A 24,365-nucleotide genomic window follows, 5' to 3' on the forward strand; every position below is an offset into this window, starting at 1 on the left:
GTTAACATTAAAAGTAACATTATATTATTTTTAGAAGTTGAGAAAAAATATTATATAAAAATAAATTTAAAATATCAAACGCTCCTAATTTTATAATTTATAATTGAAATTACTTTCTATCCTTTGATCTTTATCACCCAAAAAAACAAATCATATATGATTACAGTTAAAAGCTTTTACTTTTCTGTATTAGACGAGCTCGCTTGCTATGCTAACCCAAGATGGATATGGATAGGATAATCAATACCAGTATATCAAATTATCAATAAAATATCGAACGAAAAGTAAAATTGGAAAAAAAAATTGAATAAATTGCTCATAGCAGAGAAATAAACTTGTGGACCGACCCAATTTTGTATTCGTCTTTATATTTACTCTATTGTTATATTAGTCTTCCGCCTTCGTTTATAATGAAATTCTCAAAACTTGACGTTTTAGAGTGGGTTGGGTATGGAAATTAAAACGCCAGAGCAAAATCTTGGAGCAATCGTCTGCTGGAATTCCCTTCAACTTGGACTCGTCTTCCAGAATTACTTGCTTCACGAACTTTATTGAATTCTATGAAAATTAGAAAAGAAGCCAAGTAGTGAGAAAATGAAGGTCCCAACATAATTAAAAAAACAAAACCAATAACTTAAATCTAGATTTTCGTCAAATTAATGCCGTCAGCACAAAATCATATTGTACTGTTCAGATTAGTTGAACAAATCAACTATCGTGTCATTACGAATCTGATATCTCACCTTTTCTTTCTCTCTTTTTTCAATGAAATTTACGTTTCGTCTTATAAAGTTGTTGGAGAATAGCTAAATCTCACCCAAACACGAGGGTGACTCGTCAAACGAAGCAGTCACACGAAACTGGAAGCAGCAGCTAAATGATTGTGTTCATCAAACAATGAAAGTCAAATTTAAAAAAAAATATATTTAAATTATAGATCTCGATGCATATGAATTTTAAACGCATTTTTATATAATATGTTCTTATTCAATATTTTTAAAAATATGTAATATTATTGGTATTGTTAACAAATGTTTACTTTAATTGTATAAAAAAAAGACTTTAAGAATTATAAAAATATGATCAAGAAAAGTATAGAAAAATTATTAGATTCTTATAAGGTCCTTTTCTAAATTATTTATAGTTTAAGGATAAATTTATTACTTAACCCAGCAATAAAAATTTCTTTTCCATAATTCCTAAAGGTTTATTTCCCACTATCTAAAAGATAAATAGCAGCCTAAAAATAAAACATGTACCTGAGAGGTGTCTTGAACAGGCGAATCGCGACCCCATCTCTCAGGATCCCAGAGGATCGAACTATTGAAGGCTAAACTCGAAATACGAATTTGAGAACTCAACATGTCCGTTTCATTGTTCCTTTTCCTCAGATGCCATCCTATTACTTGTGAAGAATTGCACACAGGTCCTTCCATCTTCACTTTCTTCCTATTTGCTCTTAGCATTGCCATTGGCCATGTCCCAAACACCCTGCTCATCAGTTCCCAAAACAATACATCCATACAAATCAAATAACTTGGCCATGAAGTTTAAAACGCAGAATAAAAAATAAGAGTAAAATATTTCATACTCAATATCTCTGAGTTGGTGGAAGAATTCCAGGTCATAAACATTGGAAAGCCCAGCAAAGTGGACGATCCCACTCAGCCTGTGATGCTCAATGTGCTTGAGAGCGAGATTCCTCTGGTGATTGAGTTCAGCTTCCAAGTCAGTGAAGTTTTCCTTAGAAACCAAATGTCTGTACATGATGCCAGTCGTCCTCAGTATCTCCGGCAGTTCTGTGGACTCCGTTTGTGGTTCCACCACAATCCACAACAATGGCGGAGGAACCAGCTTTATAGTGTTGGCCAACTTACCCAGATACACCCCCTGAAACCGAAGTTTATTGCTCGTCGGGGTCACAATAATCACCGGTTTACGAGGTCTCAACTCGGGTTCTGGTTTTTCTCGCGGATTCTTTTTGTGTTTGGGGAACCTGGACATCATTGGCTGGCCTTCCTTCTCTGGAGCGATCGAACTTGTATTGGCATTAATTACTGTCTGGTGGCCCACTGGCATAGGCTGTGGAGCGAATTCTCTATTGGAGGTAGCAAGTGATGGGGAAGAGAACGTTGAAGACTTGCCTGTAGGAGCCAAGCCTGTGAAAAAACCCATTGCGAAACACACAGAAAAATGAATCATGCCTTTCTTCCATATCTGGGATTTCTTCTTTGATCTTTCTACAGAAGCCATTTTTCTGATCACCACCTGATGCACACAAACCTTCAAGGAATGGGTAAAATAAAGCAGAAGATTTAAGAGCAGCTTGTAGTGTCTGTGTTGACTGGAGGGAGGAAGTCAGGCAGTGGTTGGTGCTGCCAAACTGAAAGTGTACAAATTTCATGGAGGGGTTTTTCACTGGTAAGGTGTTGCTTCATTTGGATGTCACTTGAAGTGAAAGGAATATGAGAAGGGTTTTGGGAGTGCATGAGTTGCTATCTGTACCAAATGGCGGTTGGGAGGGTTCCTATCCATCAATAATATGTACTCCTCCCACGTAACTAAAAATACTAGTGGTTGTCTAGCCTTTTTTTAAAAAAAAAAAAAATTTGGTGTTGACCGACATTGTCCAATTAAAGGAATTTTACGATAAAATCTGGCATTGCCTTGACAGCAGAATAATTATGAATTTTATGAGAGGGAAGAAAAACGCATCTGATCGTGGAGGGTAGTTATGAATCAAATGAAAATTTTGGCCATCATAATTATTGCCGGTCCTGGGTGAGATTCTGACATTGGGACGTAAAATGCTTGGTGGGTTTTTGATCCTTTTACTCATACAACTGTGTGCTGAACTCAACCTTCTTGGTGGGTTGTGGTGATCTCGTTTTTGTTGTCAGCTACTGAGTTGGGCTAAACATCGGCCCAAAAAGAGTTCGGTAAACCGGGCTGACCATGGGCTGAGAGTTCCTTCAACCCAAATGAAACATCGTTTTTATGATTGCTTTTGTGGTGGAGGGTGTTCTTTTCCGAGAAAGGCCAGTAAATTTACATCTACATGATATAAAATTAAGGACAAAGCTAATATACTTACCTTTATATATTGAATATATTTTTATTTAATTAAATTAAAACATATAATTTTTAATATGTCAATAATATTAATAAAAATAATTTATTATAAAATAAATAATCTATAATAGATATACATGTCTCGATTTAATTGAAAATAAGTATTTTAAGCATAAAGTTTTTTTCCTAAAATTAATATAAATTTGTACTGTTTATATGAAGACGTGATTTTTCTCATGATCCATGTGAACAATAGTTTTGAGGTAAAGGGGGAAAAATATAATCATTAATCCTTATTGTTTTATTGAATTTTTCTTTTAATCTCTATAATTTTTTCCAAAATTTTCAGTCACATTCAAACTATAAAGACCTATGTAATAAATATCACCTAATTTTTCTAAAACTATAGGGACTAAAAATATTAAAAAATACTATAAAAATTAAAAATAAAATCTAATAAAATTATAGGGACTAGCAATTGTGTTTTCCTAAGAAAACAGTTTTTTCTTTTGATATTTTTTCAGTTAAACTTTGTAGATGTGCCTATAGGAAATATAAAAAAAAACTATAAGTTCTAGAGAAATTATTCTATAAATCAAATAACTGTAAGGATGAAAACGTTATTTTTTCATTATTTTTTTTTAGCAAAAAGACATTCCATGTGATTATACTATATATGATAAGAAGTGATGGAATTAATGAAACAAGAACCTTAGAGCTTGTTTTTTTAAATGAAAACGACAACTTCAAATTGAAAAATAGAAGCTGCTACACTATACTATCCTAGTAAGATGCCTATGTCATGTTGCAAAGACTATAAAGCCACGATATGTTTTACAAAGTCCAGCAATAAACTTAATGTAAGATAATTTATATAGACCAAAGTCTTCTAATAGCACTATAGCTAATTTGAGAACCAATTTGTTCTCGTAAGAAAACGAAAGTTTAATGAAGACACGATGAATGTCTCTAAAAGTTGAATGACTGATCCATTTAAAGAAATTTTTCTTTGCATAGATATTTTAGATCCTGATTTTCTGAAACAATTAAACTTCAAAAGTCAACTTCGTTAATATCTCTTCAGATAGGTATGTGTTTCCATTGCTTGAACTTGAAGTTATAATTAAATTTGTGATCTTGATTTGCATGATGCAAGATTATTGGCCTTAAAAAATCTAGCCGATCTTGATATTGCCTAGTTGATCACATTTTGAGGAGTGAAAGATTTAACCACAAAACACTTTTGATTTCAAAAGAACTAAATTGTGTCTAATATATAAAAAGATAAAATATTAGACACAATCGGGGTTATTTTTATGAGTTTGAAAAGTATTTAACTAGGCTTTTAGCCATTAGAGTAAATTTTAAGGTAGTTGAGAATCAATTTTAAAATTTAAAAGACTCCCAAACCAACAAGTCTTAGTAAAACCACATCATATAAAAAGATTATCTAAACTTTTCATAATTTAGATTGACTTCATTAATTGAAATATGATGAGAATTTTAAAAAGTGAAATTGGAAGATGTTTTCAAGCAATTCTTTAAGGAAAAACCTTGATTATTAGCTGAATTTTCAATGAATGAATAAGAGATTAGTCTACAAAAGGTGGTAGATAAGACATAACTGGTTGATGACAAATCTTATAACCATCTTTTATAAACAATCACCCGATAAATTTCTTGAGGTATGACTTGAGCCCAATTCTAAGAGGTCATATAGCATGTTGGGCCTGCTTAATATGTTGATGGATCATAGGTCAGGTCTAGATACTTCTCATTAAAAGACACACATGTGGACTATGGTATGTGACAATAAAACTCAAAAACAAGCGATAGTAAAGCCGATTAGGATTTGAGAGTGCGTGACTTGCAAGCACTTGTTCATATTATCTCCAACTTCTACTTTGTGTATGAAATAAAACTAATTAAGAAGAATTTATCTTTTATTTCCTGAGGAATATTAACTGGTTTGAAGATTCTCAATTTTTTCCCAAACCATAAGGCACATGCATCTTTATTTCTATAAATTATCACCATCCTACTTTGTTACTCGTCTCAAAATCATTAGTTGTTCTAATATGCTATATAACCTCTTAGGATAATCTTAATTCAAGATGAAGCAGTAGTAGCCTCACATGTTCCATTGAGATATGTTTTGTTATTTATTTGAATTTTGAGGACAAAATTCTTAAAAGGAGAGAGTTGTAACATTTAAAATTTTAATTATAAGATTAAGTTAATTAATCAAGGGTGATTAAGTAATAATTAGGGTAATAATGGTCAGTGATGGCTAATAGATCTTATATTTATGGGTATAGCTTTTGGCAAGTCTGGGAGAAAATTAAGCTGTCTGGGCCTAAAAGATAAGGTAGATTAGGAGGGCCAATCTCTGCTATTTGTTACAACGAATGGAGGCTCTTACCATGACGAATGGCCAAATATTTTAAATTTACAGCTCACAAAACAAAGGAGAAAGGAAAGAGAATAAAGAGTAAGTGATGAAAGGGAATTGTGGTATGTTAGGGAGCTTTTAAGACCATTCTGAAAGGGTTCAAGCTTTACGACCATAAGGTTTTCATTTTCCCTCTCTTTCCCTGCTCCATTCACGTGTTTTAGCTTTGCATTCTCTTTAAGGTGATAATTTTGGACCTTAAGGCAATGGGTCCAAACCCATTAGTCCTAATGGGATAAATGAGGGTTATTTAACCCTCATAATCTACTTTCTTGGATGTTATGAAGTTTGAAGGTTGGGGTTAAGGTTTTAGACAAACCCTAGTTGCTATAAGGAGAAATTTAAGTCATCAAGTGTTATAATTATTAATATTTAAGCTTGTGGGAGTTAAATGAAGTTAATAAATTCATTGGTTCAATGTTTAGACTTGTATTTAGGGAATTTAGGTTGTTAAAGAGTTGAATTTGGAATAAGAAGTGGTATTTTAGTTGAAATTTAGTAATATCGGTTGTTGTTCATTGTAGATTATCTTTGTCATATAGGTTTTGAGTTCAGTCCTAGCTTGGGGAGCAAGCTTTAAGGGGTAACCTTTGATTTCTTAATTTGAGGTAATGGGGGGAATATCTGAATTATGATATTGCTTGTTATATTAATTTAGGCTATTTTTGCAAATGATTTAAGGTCAACTTAATTAAATATAAATTTGATTGATAATTTATTTTTAAAAAAGTATAAATAGGTGGGGTTTTTTCTTATTTACCAATATCATATATTAGGTTGAAAATGTTATATTGTTGACTGGTTTTATGATGCAATTGTGTATATCTTGTGATAAATTAGTGGGTTGCTATTGTATGCTTACTGTAGTTGCTTTCACAGTTACACACATGCTTGTTAATTCAGCATTATATGATTTACATGATGGTATATTGTGCATGGTGGCATGATCATAGTTTGGGCAGGGAGGATGCCTCAGGAGGAGTATATTATATTTTTCATATGGAACTATATAAACAGCGCTATAGGTGGCCCTGGTGTTTGGTTTTCTTTCACTGGTCAGGTTTCCCTAAATCTCACCCAAGGTAGATGTAAGCATAGGTGCCCAAACTCGTTGCCTTTTTATATTACCTTGGACTAAGTGTGGTACTAGGCATTGCAATACCCCAGTGGATTTGATAATTAAGGGAATATGTGGTTTAAGATTAAGTGAAACATCTTTGATCGGGTGTTTCCTCATAATCAATGAGCTTAGGCTAGTCTATTCACACAAATTAAATTCTATTATATTATCATCCTAGGGTATTCAATTGGCAGTATATGAAAGAGATAATATATTATCAACAACTAGTTCTGGGGACTTGATCTAGGCAATTATGGAGGCTTTTCGCACTTCATGTGCTTAGAATGGTTTAAGTGTGAAAGAAGAGTGGTTTTAGTTTTAGGTATCCAACTTTCTATTAAGATAAAATTTTGATGTGAAACTAGTGCCATTAGATAGCTTACTGTTTAAGATTTTTAGGGAGACCATGATCATCCCAATTGGATATTGGATAAAGGCTTAGGGGTGAGTTAAAAGTTCACTCTCGATGTTGTGTTGTAATAGTACAAGTATTGTCAATGATATGCAGTGCGCTACAGTAGGGGGTGCCTTCGTTAAGGCGCATAGCATAGTTGGGGCTCATGAGGGTGAATTGTGAGGTTGGTTGCGGAGAATTGCCTTATTGTTGTTGGCAAAAAAGTGATTTTTTTTAAATGTTACTTTCAAGAATTCTTATTTATTAAATGATAATTTATGTTTCCATGAGTTCATGCACTTTGATATATGTTTGGCTAGACTTCAAGTACTTAGTTGGTTCTTTTTAAAAAAGTGAAATTTTTAAATAATAAGTGCAAGTCTTTTAAGCACTGTAGACCTTTTAACCTGAGTTTCTTCTTTACTATGATTAGTTTTCTTGAACTATAGTTAACTTCTTCCTACATTGATAAGGTGTTTAGGGTGGTTAAACCTTAATTATTATGGCAGTGTATAGAATTATTGTTAATTCTATAGAGTAATTTAGCTTATATTATAAATGGCAAGTTTGAAAGCATATTAACCCACTTTAGAAATCTTGGACTTTATGAATTTTAGACATGCATTCAGAAGAAAGGATGATATCATTAAATATCAAACGATCTTTGAGAAAAGAATTTTGATTGGGAGTGATAAAATCATCCAAAATAGATTTAAGTCTATTACAAAGGATTTTGGCAAAAAGCTTATAAAGGACATTACAAAGGCTTATTGGACAAAAATCCTTAAAAGTATCAGTATAATCACATTTAGGAATCAAAGTAAGAAAAGTTCGATTGAGCTCCTTGAGAATTTATCTTTTTGAAACATTTGCTTATCATTGCCTTGATATCACTTCCCAACAAATGCGAATAATTTTGGAAGAATTTAGTATGATACCTATTAGGAATTTGTTTTTTATTTGACAAAAGTGCTCTATTAATTTCCAGATCATTGATACGCTTGGGCAAAAAAGATGTCTACAAATTTGATAAAGTTGGCAAATTGATGTAATGAAGAGTTTCTTCCATTTTGACAAAATCCAAATCTTGATTATAAGTGCAAACCTTTGAAGAATAATTTATAGCTTTACACACAATTTCTTTAGGTGAAAGAATCCAAGAGCCATTTGAAATCTTAGAGCTTATTTGGTTTTATTCACTTTTTACTTTTAAAAACTATTTTGTGAACTAATTTTTAAAAACAAAACAAAATGAAAATTTGTTTAGTTATGTTAATTTAAAAACAATTTTAAAGTTTAAAAATTAGTTGATAATGGCTTTTATTAGTGACTAATGATGATGACTGAAAAGCTTTTAGTTATGTCAAACTTCTTAAAGAAACTAAAGTGTAATAGTGAGATCACTTTAGATCATTCTATCCTTAAGGAGCAAGCAATTTACAACCAAATTAAGTCAATGATCATGACAAGTTAAAAGTTAAGAGGTGAAGTTGAGAGTTTAAGAAAGAAATTAAATATTTATATTTGATTTTAATGTGAAGAAAATGTGTAGGAATCAACCAAGTATAAAAGTAGCTTCCCAATATTAAAATCCACCACTTCCATCCTTGTTCTTTCTTAACTTGTTTTAGATTCAATTACCTTTTTTAATTAGTGTGTAAAGGTGTCTTAATGACCATTAAGATAAGGTAATAGTGATTCGAATAATAACCATTTAGAATCCAATTTCCAAATGTAATATCCTCCTTCTATAATCTATGAATAACTCCAAATATCTATAGATAAAGAGATAGGTTTAAGGTAAATGACATAATACCAAGTTTGCAAATATGTGAAAAAGTTAGGACCTTAAGTTTTTAAAACTAAAACTATTTCCAACGACTTTAAAATAGACAAATCAAATGTTACAATTATGTAAAAGCATGTAATCGTTTAAGAATTAGTGCATTTGCTAAATAGTTAGAAAACAAAGTAATTCTACAAAATTTGAGGCGTGTGCCACAGCTCATTCGCCTTTGTGGCATGCATCGTGGCTTGTGGCACCATATGCCACGACGTATTATACATTCCATGACAATATATTTCTGCTATCAAATTGATAGCTTCCGGAGCAACTTTTATTGAGCCCCAAATCTCTATTCGATGTTTGATTGATGCAAATTAGATGTTTACGAAAAGCTCTTTTCGAGCTCTAACTAATGGCATTGGTTTCATAACCAAATTATTACACATTCAAAATTTAGACACTCTTTTCAAAACTTACACTTTTTCAACCTTTTTCACAAAATTAAGTGTCCAACTAATTCACTAAAAGCTAAGAGCTATTGACATCACTTAGACCACATTCAATACACTAAAATTATCTTGTGTAATATATCACGTCATACAAAACACTTACAAATCAAATTTGCAGCACTTAACCCTTTAATGCTAAAAAATAGAAGGGGGAGTTAAAAATTACCCATTTCATCAAATAGTCCATAATATTCACATGTCATACTTGATTCTTACTTGCACTAGTATTTTAGCCCTGTAATGATTTCACATTTCACAAACACACTCCTTAGGGCCCAAAATACACTTACAACTTACAAAACACATAATGCAAGTAAGACACAAAATGGATAATTCTTAATTGACAATTTTAATAATCATATACACATAATTGCTCAAAAATATAGTGGCCTACTAGTAGGATCACATTCCTCTGCCTCTGGCTGTTTCTTCTATTCGATCTTCTTGAGCTATTTCCTATAATATTGAAAATAAAAGGGTGAGTACAATCACTCAGTAATCAAGGTCCAACTAACTTATACTAATGCACATCAATTAGTTTAAATACAAGTAGCAAGTTATAAAACAATTTTGGAACATGAACATGTTCAAGAGTATATCTCAACTATATGGTTCTCTTCAATACACATACATGATATAATGATCAATATCAATTCATGAATCGTGTTTTAAGAGTTTACAACCTCATTCTCATTTCATGACGATACAATTTATAAGATAATTAATCAAATAAGTGCCATTCTATAAGAACAAAGCTTTCATATATATTATTTCATTAAGGTCACAATATAGCAACCATGTGTCCTTTCTCACTATATGCATGATCACACCTCCTTTATATCCTCTTTATCTCTCTGACATGAAACTATGGGCTATAATACACTAAGATAGTCTATAATTTGAGACTTCCTTAGCCTAAACACTTATGAGAGGTTATCCGACTAAGGTTTTCCTAACTTAATTGTGAAACACAATTTTCTCCATTTTTTAACATTATGGGGTGTCATACTCTCTATACTAGCTTCCTTATTGAACCAGTGGATAGCTAGTTAGAATCAAGTCCCTTGTTGAAACAGTGGGACAATATGAATATAAATGATTTGGGCAAGCCATCAACTTAGATGGGAGCTGTACCATGTGGATTTAAATTTGTTCTCTTTTACCCAGGTGAACTCCTGCCTCTCATGATTATGTAATGCATAGATATGTAATAGTTCATCACATGCAGGTATTCATTACTCAAACATACTCAATCATTCACTGTACTCACATTTAACCATATCATCAAACTCTATAATACATAAATCATTAAACTTCTCTAATTCATGATCGTTGTACCACCTCACAATTCACATCATTGAACTCCAAATAAAATAAGTCATTGAACTCCATACAAAACAAGTCATTAAACTCTATATAGAACAAATTATCAAACTCACAAAAATTAACCTAGTAGATTCCCACATAGTTCATGGCACGCTTACATTTTATTTCATTTTACACATTTAAATGATCAATTATTAATCAGTAAACTAATTAACACATAAAAGTATAAAATAAAATCCCCCCAATTACTTTAAACCTTTAAAAGGTCAAAGATTTTACCCCTTAATTACTTACTCCCAAAGCTTTCAAGAAACTTGAATGGTGTCAAAATGATTACTCTACAATCAATCACAATGAAATTCATCAATGTTTACCTTTGAACTAATTTTCGCTAGGAACTCAATACTTTTTCATGCTCAATATTCATTTTCTACTTGTGTAATAATACCTATAAAGTTTCTTAACTTCATTTAACCCTTATTAACACCATTGAGATTTTTTAATGGCCATTAATGATGCCACATTATCCCAACTAACACATTTATGGGAATTTTCAGATATTTATTGCTTCCCAACCACCAATTATCATAACTCTATAAATACCAAGTTTTATTAGCTCAATCTACTCCCATTAATTTTATTTAAGTCAATGGTTCAGACTCATAGCCTATATAGACTAAAAATCATCATTATCAACCAAACTTTAACTTCTAATACTAAGAAAATGGAAGAAGGAAGGATGATTTAGGTGTAGGAAGCTTACCTTTAGTGTTGATGAGCTCTAAAACACTCCCAATACTTAGATTCCTCAAGTCCTAGCAGAGCATTTTCATTTCTCCTTCATATTTCTTTATTTTTCTCTCTTCTTCTGCTTCATTCGCGACTATATTTCAATAGAAAAGTGACTAATATGCCACGGTATATGGCACAAAGAAGGCTTCCCAGGTGTGCTAGCATGCATGTGCTGTGACGGCTTGATCCACAAGCCGTGGTGCATGACACAGAACCTTGCCTTTCAGATTTCTTCCTCTTCTCATTCCCGAGTAACCCGACTTCTTTTGGACCCGCTCCTAAGGCTAGAATTAAAACCAAACATGCCTGTTAGGCCTCTCTAGCTACATACCTCACCATTACACTTGATTAATCTAATCAGGCTTAATTACATTGGTTTAAAATCAAGGATGTTACAGCAAACCACCTAAATAGATATACCAATTTGTGATTCAATCCTTGAAACTAATCTAAGCTCTTATCTTGATTATGTTTAATACCTTAAACCAATCAAGATTATGATATTAATTATAATTTAAGACTTAAACAATAGCTAATTCACATCCAAACAGTAAGAGATTGAAATGAAAATATATATTCGTTTATCAAAATTTTGAGGCATAAACACAAGTACTTAGAGTGCATACCTAGTTTAAGAATTAAATACACATCAACATTAATTTCAACCATAATGATTAATCTAAGACCTAGAATCAATCATCAAGAGCATGAATTACATAATTAAAGAAGGAGGAGAGAAGAATTGAAAGTAATGAAAGCAAGAGAAAAGGTTTAGGAGAACTTAAGATGTGGTTTCATCTTCTTTGGAAAGCTTTGAGAACCTAGCCTCTCATAATGAATTTCCTTGAATCCAAGCTTGAATTCTCCTTGAGATAACTTTCATGGTTTCAATACTTGCTTTAGATGAAGGAATGTGGCCAAGAAAGTATAGGAAAATGAAGAAAAATTAGAGAAAATTCATCATTACTAATTACATATATATAACATGCATATGGTTCTCCATAATCTAAGATAATTGCACATACATAATTCATCACATCGCTAACATTTGCATCAATGGTTTTCAAACACCAAACAAGTTCTAAATTATTAAATTCAATAATAACTAATTAATAAATAACTATACAAACTGAATTTTCCCCCAATTATCTCAAACCTTTGAGAGATCAAAGGTTTACCCTTGAAAACGCAACTTCCAAAGCTTGTCGAATAGCTTGAATGGTGCCAAAATTGATAGTCTACAATAAAATCACAAGAATATTCATTATTGCCATATTTTTGGGCAATTTCCAACATCCTAACTCCACATTCTTTCTTAACTAAAATTAAAAATCTACTCTCAAACATATCTAATAGATTTATTAGTTTTCAATAATCTACATTGTCATTAATAAGCCATTAAACCATCATTAATAGCAATAAAATACTTCCAACAACCCTTATAATTGCTAATTTTCAGCCATTAATAACTCTCAATAACCAACAACTCACAAAATCATTAATGTGGGGTTTTAAATACTATAAAAAAACTCCTATTATATCTATTTTAGCCTATAGGTCTAGACCTATAGCTTATATAAATTGAAAATCACTCTCTCAACTCAAACCTTAATATTAACCTTCATGAAATTAGAAGGAAAGGGGAGAAGAAAGCACATTAATCTTACCTTAAGAGTAGGATAGCTTACAATTGCTTCAAAACCTTCAATGAAGTAAGCCCTAGTAGAGGTTTTTAATCTCTCTTTGTTTTCTAATACTCCCTCTTTTGATTTTTGATTTTGAACACGTATTTTTACTAAAGATCATCACTCACCACAACACATGGCATAGAAAAGTCAGTCTTTCGTTGCTTGCCTTTATACGCCACGATATAAGCTACACATTGTGGCATGTGGCACAGAGGCTCCTTCCTTAGCCTTTCTTACCTTTTAATGCCTAAATGGCTTGATTTCACTTTGGACGCAAATTTATGGCTAAAATTATAATCAAACACACTTATTAAACTCCTTTGATCATAAACCACAAACCACATCAATAAACTTAATTACCGTCATCAAGTTTAATTAATCACGTTTAAATTTTTAGGATGTTGCACTAAACACTTTAAAAAAAAATGATCAAAGGGTGGTTAAGGCCTTTTTGGTTGAAATCCTCCATGCTTAGTCATAAGAAGCTTCTTGAATCAACTCTTGCTTACGTGCCACTCTAAGATCTTCTAGCTTTGTATTTTATCTTGTAATCTAATCTTTTGATCATTTAATCTTTATCTAAATCTTCATTTGCATTTGCAATTGTACACACAAGAATGATCAGAACATGTGTACAAAATTTCAAATCAAAATTTAAAGTCCATTGCAAGATACAATACCATTTTCAAAGTCTTAGATTATAAAACATGAAACCTAGTATTAATATTTTTATCTTGGAACATCTCATGACTTATGTTTTGTGATGTCACTTTGCAACTTATAATAAATTTGAATGTCAAACTTATTTCATTGATTTTAGAAAGACAAAAGACACAAACTAAGCTAATGTCCCAAAATTGTCCAAAAATTATCCAAATGATCAAAATATTTCTAGACTATGAATGAACCCTAAGTAATTCTAAAGGCATAAAAATGTCTAAATATACAAGAATTGAGTTCCCAACGATGCAATAATATAAGAAAATCATTATTAAATGTATGCAAATAATGAAATATGTCAATGACTTATAATAGTAATTGTTAAAGCTAACTAAAATTTTCAATAATCAGATGTAGTATATTTTATAAACAAGAAAAATAAAATAAAATAACTTTAAAATATTTTTATTTGTTATCTTTTTAATAAAATAAGAATGGTTTTAAAAATAATTAAATTTAAAACACTTACCTAAATAAGTTTTAAATTAAAAAAAACAAAAAAGAAAGGGGGGCCTTGTGAAGTTGATTTTGCAATTGCAATGACAATAATACACAAAATAGTTCCTTTCCGCAACTTTGAGCCAGCTGTTTGAGAGGAAAGAAAGGTGTTGCAAAAGCCAGCTGCTTAATAGATCTTTTGGGAATTTTTGATAATAAGCAAAATTTAGGAGACTTGTTCATAATCAATCTATTTGCGCCGTTTTGTTATTAACTCTCCTTCCCCTTCTTTTGTGCCGTTTGATTATTTTTTCCCATGTAAAAAAAGTTGTATTTTTTTAAGTTGCTATTTTCCCGAAGTTTGAGGGCTTGATTGACAACATATTTTAAGAATAGTTTTTAATTTTTTAAAATAAAAAAATAAAAAAATTTATTTAATAATGTATTTTCAAAATGTATTTTAAAGAATAAAAAAATAAAATATTATTTTAAAAAATAAAAAAATAAAAACAATTTAAAGTGTTTTGAAATTATTATTTTAAATAATAAGAGAGAATAAAAAAATATTTATTTTTATTATTTTTTATTTTTAAAACATGTTTTAGGAACACTAATTTTTAAAATAATAAAATAAAAATAATTTTAGTTTAATTTTTTATTGATTTATTTATTTTTGAAATTCAGAACTCGGATTTAGCCCTTTCCTCTACTGGTTTCTCTGAAAGCAATCGCCGTCCAGGTGGAACTTCACCCTCCTCGAATCTTCACAATTTGTAAACGATGCAATTCGATGCCAATAATTTTCCGTGTTTTATCCCATTAGTTTCACTCTGAATTGGTCCTAGATTTCCCCCCTTCAATTATCAAAACCTCTGATGTGTCAGATCTGATCAGTCTAAGTTCTACACAACTCCTAGCTCCAGTACCAGACTTCCGTACCGTTTTCTGTTCTTTACCATGGCAACGCCACCGCTCAAGGCCGTGACTCTGACCCATGTTCGGTACCAAAAGGGTGACCAGCTCGGCCACTTTCTGGCCTGGGTGTCGCTAGTCCCGGTCTTCATCAGTCTCGGTGGCTTCGTTTCTCATTTCATCTTTCGTCGCGAGCTCCAGGGAATTTTCTTCGCTCTCGGCCTTCTCGTTTCCCAATTTATCAACGAGTTCATCAAGACCTCGGTTCAACAAGCACGTCCCGAGACATGTGCTTTGCTGGAGATGTGCGATTCACATGGATGGCCCTCAAGTCATTCTCAGTACATGTTCTTTTTTGCCGTCTACTTCACGCTCTTGACTAGTAAAGGGATCGGGTTCTGGGATTCGAAGAACAACTTGATCCTGAATTTTATAATATGGTCTCTGGCATTCTTAACCATGTACTCTCGGGTTTATCTGGGTTACCACACTATGGCTCAGGTTTTTGCAGGAGCTACTCTGGGAATTTTTCTTGGCGCGTCATGGTTTCGGGTCGTCAATTCTATTTTAATTCAGTACTTCCCTGCTATTGAAGAGAGTGCATTCGGAAGGCAGTTCTATATTAAGGATACTTCCCATATCCATAATGTGTTGAAGTTTGAGTATGACAATGCCAGGGCTGCAAGAGAAAATCTGGCGTCCGACTCTAAATCTGACTGATTCTTAGGAGATAAATCGGTACGTAGGAATATAACCTGCTGTCCTTTTCTCCCGTTAAAAAAAAAAAAAATCAAAGTCCTGGCTTCGTGTCTTTGCTTTGTTATGAATTTCGCGCTTAGGAAGTTTCTGCGTGTCTATAATGTTTTGAAGAGGCTTTGTTCACGATTTTTTTATTTCTATCATCATCATCATCATTTTTTAATTTTCTTGCTCTAATTGATGGACTCGTAGGTTGTTGGTGTTGCCAACTAATCGTGAAATTTGGCAGTTGTTCCACTGTAGATGATTAGTAGTTTGTGTTATGATTTTGCTATTAGCTTGTAAAATTCTACTGGTAAGCAGTTTAGATTCATCGTTTGTGCTTTATTCTCTCATATCCAATGCCTCTTGATCTCGAGAGTTGTTTGTTATTATATGTTTGGGTCGAGGAGATTATGGAATGAAAGGGAAATTAGACTCTCTGTTTATCAATATCCATTAACCTCCTAGGGTCAATAAAATTCAATTCATCCCCTATAAATGTGATCCAAAATAACGTCCCACTCCTTAACTAACATATGGTTAATATTGTTGATAAGACCCTTTATCGGATGGCTTGTGGCATTCTCTCGTGACCATATTTACAGCTTTTGCTGAGTCGCAATCAACCATAACATTGCAAAAACGCCCGTCCCAGCAGATATATTTAATTCTTTAAGTGTAAAGAAATTATTACGCAAAATTTTAGTTTATCTGCAAGGTTTTGACCTCAAGTATACTTTTCTTTTTAATTTTCACTTGGTTCCAGTCCAGAACAAAAGGCATGATTTTTTTTTATTTTAAAAAAATGTGTTATACTATCTCCGGTTCTTTTAATTGTCATTTTTTGAGGAAAACTTGTGTTTCTATTTACCTTCCAATTTTTAAAAGTTAAAAACAAGATTAATTATTATTTCTCCAAGCATACTATTATCTGCTCTTCAGTGACTCTTATTATGGGAAGTAAACTGTTTAAAACTCTATGCGATAAGAATATGTTATTTTTTGTACATACAACTCTTTGAAAATAGCAGTCTGTGTAGAGTCTTTTCAGTCCATGTAGGGGTGCTAATTGAGGAAAGGGAACCTTATAGATGCTTTTGTAGAGTTAGAATGTCGTAAATTATTTATGCCGTGTTCTGTGATGGTTTGGCATGTGTAATTTGTTGTTCATTCAATCATAGGGAAACTTCTTGTAAGTCATGCAACTGAGCGCTGCAAGATTGCTTATGGAATTGGGGAGATTTTTTTTTTAAATAAAAAATGGAACAGAGTGGGTGAACTGCGAGTGATAATTGGTAGAATGGTGTTTTATGAAGTGAAGGAAACTATTAACAAGCACACAACATGGGAAACACTTGTTCATAGAATTTCCGTGATTTAGTCCTTCATGGAAGGAATCTAGAATCTTTTTCTTAATTGACAGTTGCAAGGAAAGTTTAGAAGGAAAAAAACAGTTTTCGCCGATTGGTTCAGATGACCATTCAAATCTATTAATGATTATCTTGTTCTTTGCCAATGGTTGTCTGGCACTTTGATTATGAATTCTCCCATCCCATTTGTAGCTCTCCGATTTAGCAGCAAGACTCTGCTGTATGATTCATCAAATCTATATAAATGCTATGTTCACCCTGCCTCAGCCATCTCACTTCCCAGTGTTTGTTGGGATGTAGTTATTGTAAATTAATAATAGCAATAATTCAAGGAAGGAAAGTATCTCTGGGCTTTTGATGCTGAGGACAGTGGCCTTTTAGTTTATTATTTCCTTGTGTATCATTAATAACATCACAAGCCCTGTAAATGACATCTTTCCTATCCATATTTTCGTTAATTAAGTTTTTATCTAGTGTAAAAAAGTGAAGAAATATTCAAAACCAGGTGGTGTACGGAATGGCTTTCTGTCTGTTTTCAGGTTTGCATATTATGTTACTCCATGTTGTGACAAATGCGTTTTTACTTGTTCCTTTTGCCAGGTATACTGCTGCCACAATTCCAAATTTATCTATCAGGATAAGTTTTCGCTAATGTTGGTGGAATTATTGAATAATCATCTTGTCTTGGTGCATTCAGTTAAAGCCTGAGATTTCAGAGAAATCAAAGGGCCATCTTGATCATATTAGTGCAGGGAGCCTCAGAGCATGCGCTATACTTATAGAACTACTATAAAGGCTGATGTAGATGCTATTTATAGACATTGGGTATATTTTATCTTGTTTATTAGTTGGTTGTTTTAAGCAAATTTAAAAACACGATTAGGAAGAAAATTTCCCTAGAGTGATAAAGGGAAGTTGTAACTTTACTCATAATAATATAAGTAAGGTTCATCTGGACAATCTTGTTATCTTGGGGTCCACTACTCATACCATGTATCATTCGTTTTGCTGTTTTGAGTGGTTGTGCCGTGGGTGTTGAAATATTGCTATCGAAACCAGTCTTGTGCCGAAGGTCGGTGCGACCAATAATGCCCCCGTTTGTATATAGTTAGGGGCCTCTATAAGCGAGGCATTTCGGTGTTTGTGCGATATGTAAACTTAATGCTTGGTGATAGTTTCAATACTGAGGATTCTCCTATGGTGATACTAGGCACTCAAGCAGGGATGTGAAATATGTAGCTGTTCTAGGAACCATACAGGCCAGAATACATGACTGGCGCTCAAGTTCTCCTTTGTTTTCGTCCTCCTCTTGTTTGTTAGCTTATACATTGAACTTGTTACCAACTCAGCAAGAATCTCAAGTCGATCATTTCAGCCAAGTCAGGATTTTCTCGAGCTCAATTCTTTATGGTCTGAACTTTTTGATGATGTTTTCAACGTAATGATTATATATGCACATATATTTGGTAGAAAAGTAATGATCCTGTCATTTTATTCTCTCTGGTTGAATGAACTTGCCGGCGTTATCTATCTTATAAAAGGGGAAAGGATTTGATTCCCATTTGCCCGCCATTCCCTTTACAACTTAGTCTGGTGCCAGAAAATGAATAACGGTGTTAGCATTATGTCAAGACCAAACCTCAGAAACAAATAAAGCCCCACAACACAAACATAAGCCCAATAGAGCTGGGCCTCTTTTTTTTGCTCTGTAATATTCATCTTCTTCATTCTTTTACGGTCCATTATTACACGTGTACATTTCTCATATATTCTAGGGTTTGTACTGTCATTATATAAGGCTGTAATTATATTGGGCTCTACAGCTGACAATTATTACTATTCAATATGCAGAAAGTTTGTCTTGGTATCAGAGCAAAGAAAGGTAAATCACCAATGGCCACATCATCTCCTTTTGCTCACTCGTCAAATGCATCCAGCAATGCATCTAGCTCATTCCTTGCTGCCACAGACCTTGGAAAAATTGCTGGTACCCCTATATCTCTTCTAGCGGGAATTTCTGTCAAGTTAGACAGAACCAACTTCACTGTTTGGCAGACTCATGTTCTACCAATCATCAGGGGCTTTAAGCTTTAAGGCCTCCTTAATGATACTAAACCTTGTCCTCCTTAGTTTATTACTGAAAATGGCAACATGAAACTTAACCCAAGATTTTAAAGACTGGGTTGCAGCTAATCAAATATTATTTGGTTGGCTATCAAACACCATGACTCTGAATATTTCTTCTCAAATGACTCACATTACCTTTGCTGCAACTTTATGAAAGGCAGCCAAACAACCTACTGGAGCTCAAACAAAGGCAAGAGTTCTTAGGCTTTGCATGGAACTTCAATGTACCAGGAAGGGTACGTCTATTATGAATGACTATCTTTCTAAAATGAAGCATATCTCAAAATAACTCACTATTGTTGGACATCCTATCAATATGCCTGATCTTATTCTTCAAACACTTATTGGTCTTGATGCTAAGTATAACCCAGTAATGGTTCAACTTGCCAAGGAATCTGATGAACTTAATTGGATTGACTTTTAAGTTGAGTTGCTCACTTTTGAGAGTCAGGTAGGTTAGCTTTTTCAAATCTCCCAGCTTCAAACTTCTCAACACAACCTTGCTCAAGTTTAATCTACTATTAGGGAAAATTGGTGCCCACGTGGTTGTGGTGGATGTCGAGGCTGCGCTCACTTCTCTCGTGGTGGCCGTGACTTCTTTACTCTTCCTGAAAACTAAAACAACACCAATTTTGAGCGTCCTCAATGTCAGCTATGTGACAAGTTCAGACACCTTGTTGATTAATGCTTCTATTGTTTTGATAGAAACTTTACCAAGGGAGGCGGAAGCGAGAAAAATCCCAATGATAGAAACACGTCTAATTATAATGCTTTTTAGGCCACTCTTGAATATGTTTCAGATGATACTTGGTATCTTGACAGTGGAGCTACTAGTCATGTGACCAATGATCTTACTTGCATTAGTAATCCTGTTGACACAAATGGTAAGCTTAGAATTGTTACATGTAGTGGTGAGAAATTACATATTGAAAAAGTAGGTTCCTCCACTATGCAAAACATTTCTAATTAAAGTATTAAGCTTGCAAATATCCTTTATATACTAAGAGCTAACAAAAATATGCTTAGTGTGTATAAAGTTACAATAGATAATAATGTTGATGTGGTGTTTAACTCAAATAGTATTTGTGTTAACTCGACTAGTGGCATGTTTCGAATACAAGGAAGAAAGGCTCAGGAGGAGAGTAGTAAAAAAGAATCAATCTTAATTGCTGAAGAAGTAGATGATACAGCACTTAAAGATAGTATTAGCTATAGCACTAGTAAAAAATTATGACATTATAGACTTGGACATCCCAATGATAGAATTTTGCAACAAGTTATTAGTGAATGTAACTTAAAAATTACTCATAAAGATGAGCCTATATTTTGTGTGTCATGTAAATTTAGTAAATCTCATTCATTGCCTTTCAAATTATCTATTTCACATGCAACTAAGCCTTTTAAGTTAATACACATAGATTTATGGGGTCCTTCCCCTCTAGCCTTTTAAAATGGTTTTTGATATTACATATTGTTTCTTGATGATTGCAATCGCTACTCATGGATCTACCCTCTAAAAATAAAAGATGAAGCATTACCTATATTTATCTAGTTCAAAAACTATGCAAAAAAAATAGTTTGATACTAAAATCAAAATAGTTCAAAGTAACTGGGAAGGTGAATATTGTAGCTTCATTAAATTTCTTAATGATGCTGGTATTGTGTTTAGACACTCATGTCCACACATATCTGCTCAAAATGGAAGGGCAGAAAGGAAACATAAGCATATTGCAGAGATTGGCCTTATACTTCTAGCTCAAGCAAAAATGCATCTACATTATTGGTAGGAGGCTTTTCATATTACTACTAAACTTATCAATAGGTCACCTTCTACTATTTTAGGTGGAATTTCACCTCATCTAAGACTCATGGAGAAAAATTCTAACTATGATAACCTAAAGGTGTTTGGTTGTGCTTGCTATCCTTACCCAAGGCCTTACAATCAACACGAGTTACAATTTAGGCCCTTTAGATGTGTGTTTTTGGGATACAGTAACTCTCATAAAGGCTTCAAGTGCCTTACATCTACGAGTAAAATTATTATATCCAGACATGTAGTGTTTAATGAGAATGATTTTCCTTTTGAATCAAGTTTTGCAAATAAAAGGAGCTCACCTAAAGATCAAGTAGATCCTAGTATCTTCTTTGCTCCACTCTACACTTTTAAATCAAGTACTTGTTCAAACTCATCAATTATGTAGAAAACACTGATCAAGTTCTTGAATTTACACCACATATGACTCCAGCATCTCTATCGCATGAATCTCACCTATCACAATAAAGATCAGTCAACATCCATAAGAAATTCTTCTAATGCAGTCAATATTAAAGCATTACAAAGTCAAGATATTGAAACACCTATAGATAGCATTTAGATTTCTAACAAACTTGTTGTAATAGGTAATTAACATCAGATGGTCACTAAAAGTAAGGCTAGCATCTATAAACCTAAGGCTCCTTATGTGAGTATTGCGCAAACTAAATCTATCTTATTAGAAAAACCTCATAGTGCCAGAGCAGCCCTCAAATATGCTGAATGGAAAGAAGCAATGGTGGAATAATATAAAGCTCTCATTCAAAGTGGTACTAGACCTTGGTATCGTTTTCTAGTCAAAGACATATTGTGGATTGTAAATGGATTTTCAAGAATAAATTTAATGCAGAAGGATTATTACAGAAAAGAAAGGCTAGATTTGTGGCCAAAGGTTTTCAACAAAGTCCTGGAATTGATTATGATGAGACCTTTAGCCCTGTTTTGAAGGCTACAATTCTAAGATTTATTCTTATTACTGCTGTTACATTTAATTAGCCTATACAACAACTTGACATTAATAATGCCTTCTTGAATGGTTATCTATAAGAGGAAGTGTTTATGAGGCAGCCAGAAGGTTTTGTTCATCCTAAATATCCTAACTATGTGTGCGTACTCAGAAAGGCTCTTTATGGACTCAAACAAGCCCCCAGAGCTTGGTTTGAATGGCTAAAAAGTACCTTACTCAAATAGGGATTCATAAACTCTAGGTGTGACACTTCCTTATTCTTTTTCAAGTAGAAAGGTATCATTTTGTATGTTTTAATCTATGTAGATGACATCATAGTTACTAGCAATTCATTAAGCACACTAGAAAGTTTATCAAGCATCTTAATACCTTATTTTCCTTAAAAGACCTCGGTCTTATTCATCACTTCTTAAGTAATGAAGGTCACGGAAAGGAGACCGAACTATATCTCAAACAAGAGAGGTACATATTAGACTTATTGAAGAAATCAGGCATGGAACACTGCTCAGCTATCCCTACTCCAATGGTAGTTAATGAGTACTACTCTAAGACTAATAGAGTTCTACTTAGGGATCTCACACCTTACAGACAAATCATTAGCGCCTTACAGTACTTAATTAACACTAGACCAGATATTATATTTGTTGTAAACAAACTAAGCCAGTTTCTTAACTCACCCACGAAGATTCATTGGCAAGCATTAAAGAGAATATTGCGCTATCTCAACAATACCTTTGATCTAAGTCTACACATAAAGCTAGATAACCATATTACCTTACAAGATTTTTTAGATGCCGAATGGGCTGTATGTCCAAATGATTGATGGTCTATTAGTAGCCATTGTGTCTTTCTCAGTGACTCTCTCAGATGTTGGTCAACTAAGAAACAACAAGTTGTGTCAAGATCCAGTGCAGAATGTAAGTATCGTGCACTAGCTAACCTTATGGCTAAGCTAGCTTGGCTTCAATCCCTAACTTCTGAGATCAATTTGCCTCTTCGTCGCCCTTTGATTGCCTGGTGCGACAATATTAGCACCGCTGCCATAGCTTCGAACCTAATTTTCCATGCTAGATCTAAGCACATCAAACTTGATGTGTAGTTCATTTGTGATCGAGTTCTCGATCAAGAGCTGGTTGTATGATATGTCTCTTCTTCTAAACAATTGGCTGATTTATTTACCAAGGCACTTTCTCACTTGCATTTCTGTAGGTTGTGAGGCAAATTCAATTTGATGCATAGCCCAACTCTCATTTGAAGGGGAATTTTAAGACCAAAACTCAAAAATAAGTAAAGCCCATAACATAAATATAAGCCCAATAGAGCTGGGCCTCTTTTATTTACTCGTATAATATTCATCTTCTTCATTCTTTTACAGTCCATTATTACACGTGTACATTTTACATGTATTCTAGGGTTTGTACTGTCACTATATAAGGCTGTAAATATATTGGGCTATGTAGCCAACAACTATTACTATTCAATATACGGAAAGTTTGTCTTATTAGCATTAGAATAGGTAAATTGGATGGCTTGAATGGAGATAATAAGATGAATAAGCACATGAGAATCTGTGAAATTGGAAATGCATTTTTTTCTTTTCAAAAGGACTTCGTTGGTTAAGTGATGTTTCTGTGACATCTGCAGATGACAACCTCAAGACCTCTTCTCGATCAGGGGATGTTTTCTCTTTTATTTTACTGCAGTCTGATGTTTTTTAACAGCACAAGTCGTGTCTCTTGATTGATTAAAGAGATGTTCTTTATGATATCTACAATGGATGCAAATATAATTTCTTGAGTATTATAACAATTCAATTATTGTCTCTAATAAATCAATAACGCGAATCAAATCCCTCGCAGAGTTGAAAAATTGAAATGTATTGCTAGGAAAAACCCTGTAGTGCCGTAGCCTAAAATGCATGTGTGTAGATCCTGCAATAATGGGTCATTCAATGATTAAAAAAAATAAAAAAATGATAATAATTTTTTTTGAAATATATAAACAATAATTTGATTTATTGAAATTTCATTATTTCTCTAAAATTTTTAAAATTTTTTGTCATTAATAAATTTATATAAATTATTAAATTACTTTTATTAAAAATAAATAATTCACAAATTTTTTTTAAATATTTACAA

The 24,365-nt window shown here is 33.0% G+C and overlaps 2 protein-coding genes across 4 annotated transcripts; one reads left to right on the top strand and one right to left on the bottom strand.

The window, feature by feature from the left end:
• Positions 1-234: 234 nt before the first annotated feature.
• Positions 235-2,458, bottom strand: LOC129290616 (beta-1,4-xylosyltransferase IRX9-like). Its single transcript, XM_054927444.1, has 3 exons — positions 1,592-2,458; positions 1,260-1,491; positions 235-558 (listed from the first exon to the last, which is right to left on the bottom strand). Exons 1-3 carry the CDS (start codon positions 2,251-2,253, stop codon positions 406-408), a joined length of 1,047 nt encoding a protein of 348 aa, XP_054783419.1. The 5' UTR covers positions 2,254-2,458; the 3' UTR covers positions 235-405.
• Positions 2,459-15,002: 12,544 nt separating this feature from the next.
• Positions 15,003-23,728, top strand: LOC129310614 (lipid phosphate phosphatase gamma). Of its 3 annotated transcripts, XM_054952525.1 has the most exons (3): positions 15,003-15,947; positions 19,172-19,202; positions 23,437-23,728. In XM_054952525.1, exon 1 carries the CDS (start codon positions 15,255-15,257, stop codon positions 15,927-15,929), a length of 675 nt encoding a protein of 224 aa, XP_054808500.1. In that variant the 5' UTR covers positions 15,003-15,254; the 3' UTR covers positions 15,930-15,947; positions 19,172-19,202; positions 23,437-23,728. The 3 variants fall into 3 exon arrangements, with proteins under 3 accessions (XP_054808500.1, XP_054808493.1, XP_054808486.1); XM_054952518.1 differs by having other exon boundaries at positions 19,172-23,728; XM_054952511.1 differs by lacking the exons at positions 19,172-19,202; positions 23,437-23,728 and adding an exon at positions 17,921-18,288.
• The last annotated feature ends 637 nt before the right edge of the window (positions 23,729-24,365 follow it).

This window comes from Prosopis cineraria, unplaced genomic scaffold, assembly GCF_029017545.1.
Source record: "Prosopis cineraria cultivar Desert tree isolate PC_DT_omini unplaced genomic scaffold, ASM2901754v1 PC1, whole genome shotgun sequence".
NCBI classification, from domain to species: domain Eukaryota; kingdom Viridiplantae; phylum Streptophyta; class Magnoliopsida; order Fabales; family Fabaceae; genus Prosopis; species Prosopis cineraria.

Excerpts from the sequence above, each read along its gene's own strand:
- LOC129290616 (XM_054927444.1), bottom strand. The coding sequence starts at position 2,253 with ATGGCTTCTGTAGAAAGATCAAAGAAGAAATCCCAGATATGGAAGAAA. Across the intron at positions 1,492-1,591 it reads CACCAACTCAGAGATATTGA|GGTGTTTGGGACATGGCCAA; the intron begins GTATGAAATATT and ends ACTGATGAGCAG. Across the intron at positions 559-1,259 it reads CTGTTCAAGACACCTCTCAG|AATTCAATAAAGTTCGTGAA; the intron begins GTACATGTTTTA and ends TAATTTTCATAG.
- LOC129310614 (XM_054952518.1), top strand. The coding sequence starts at position 15,255 with ATGGCAACGCCACCGCTCAAGGCCGTGACTCTGACCCATGTTCGGTAC.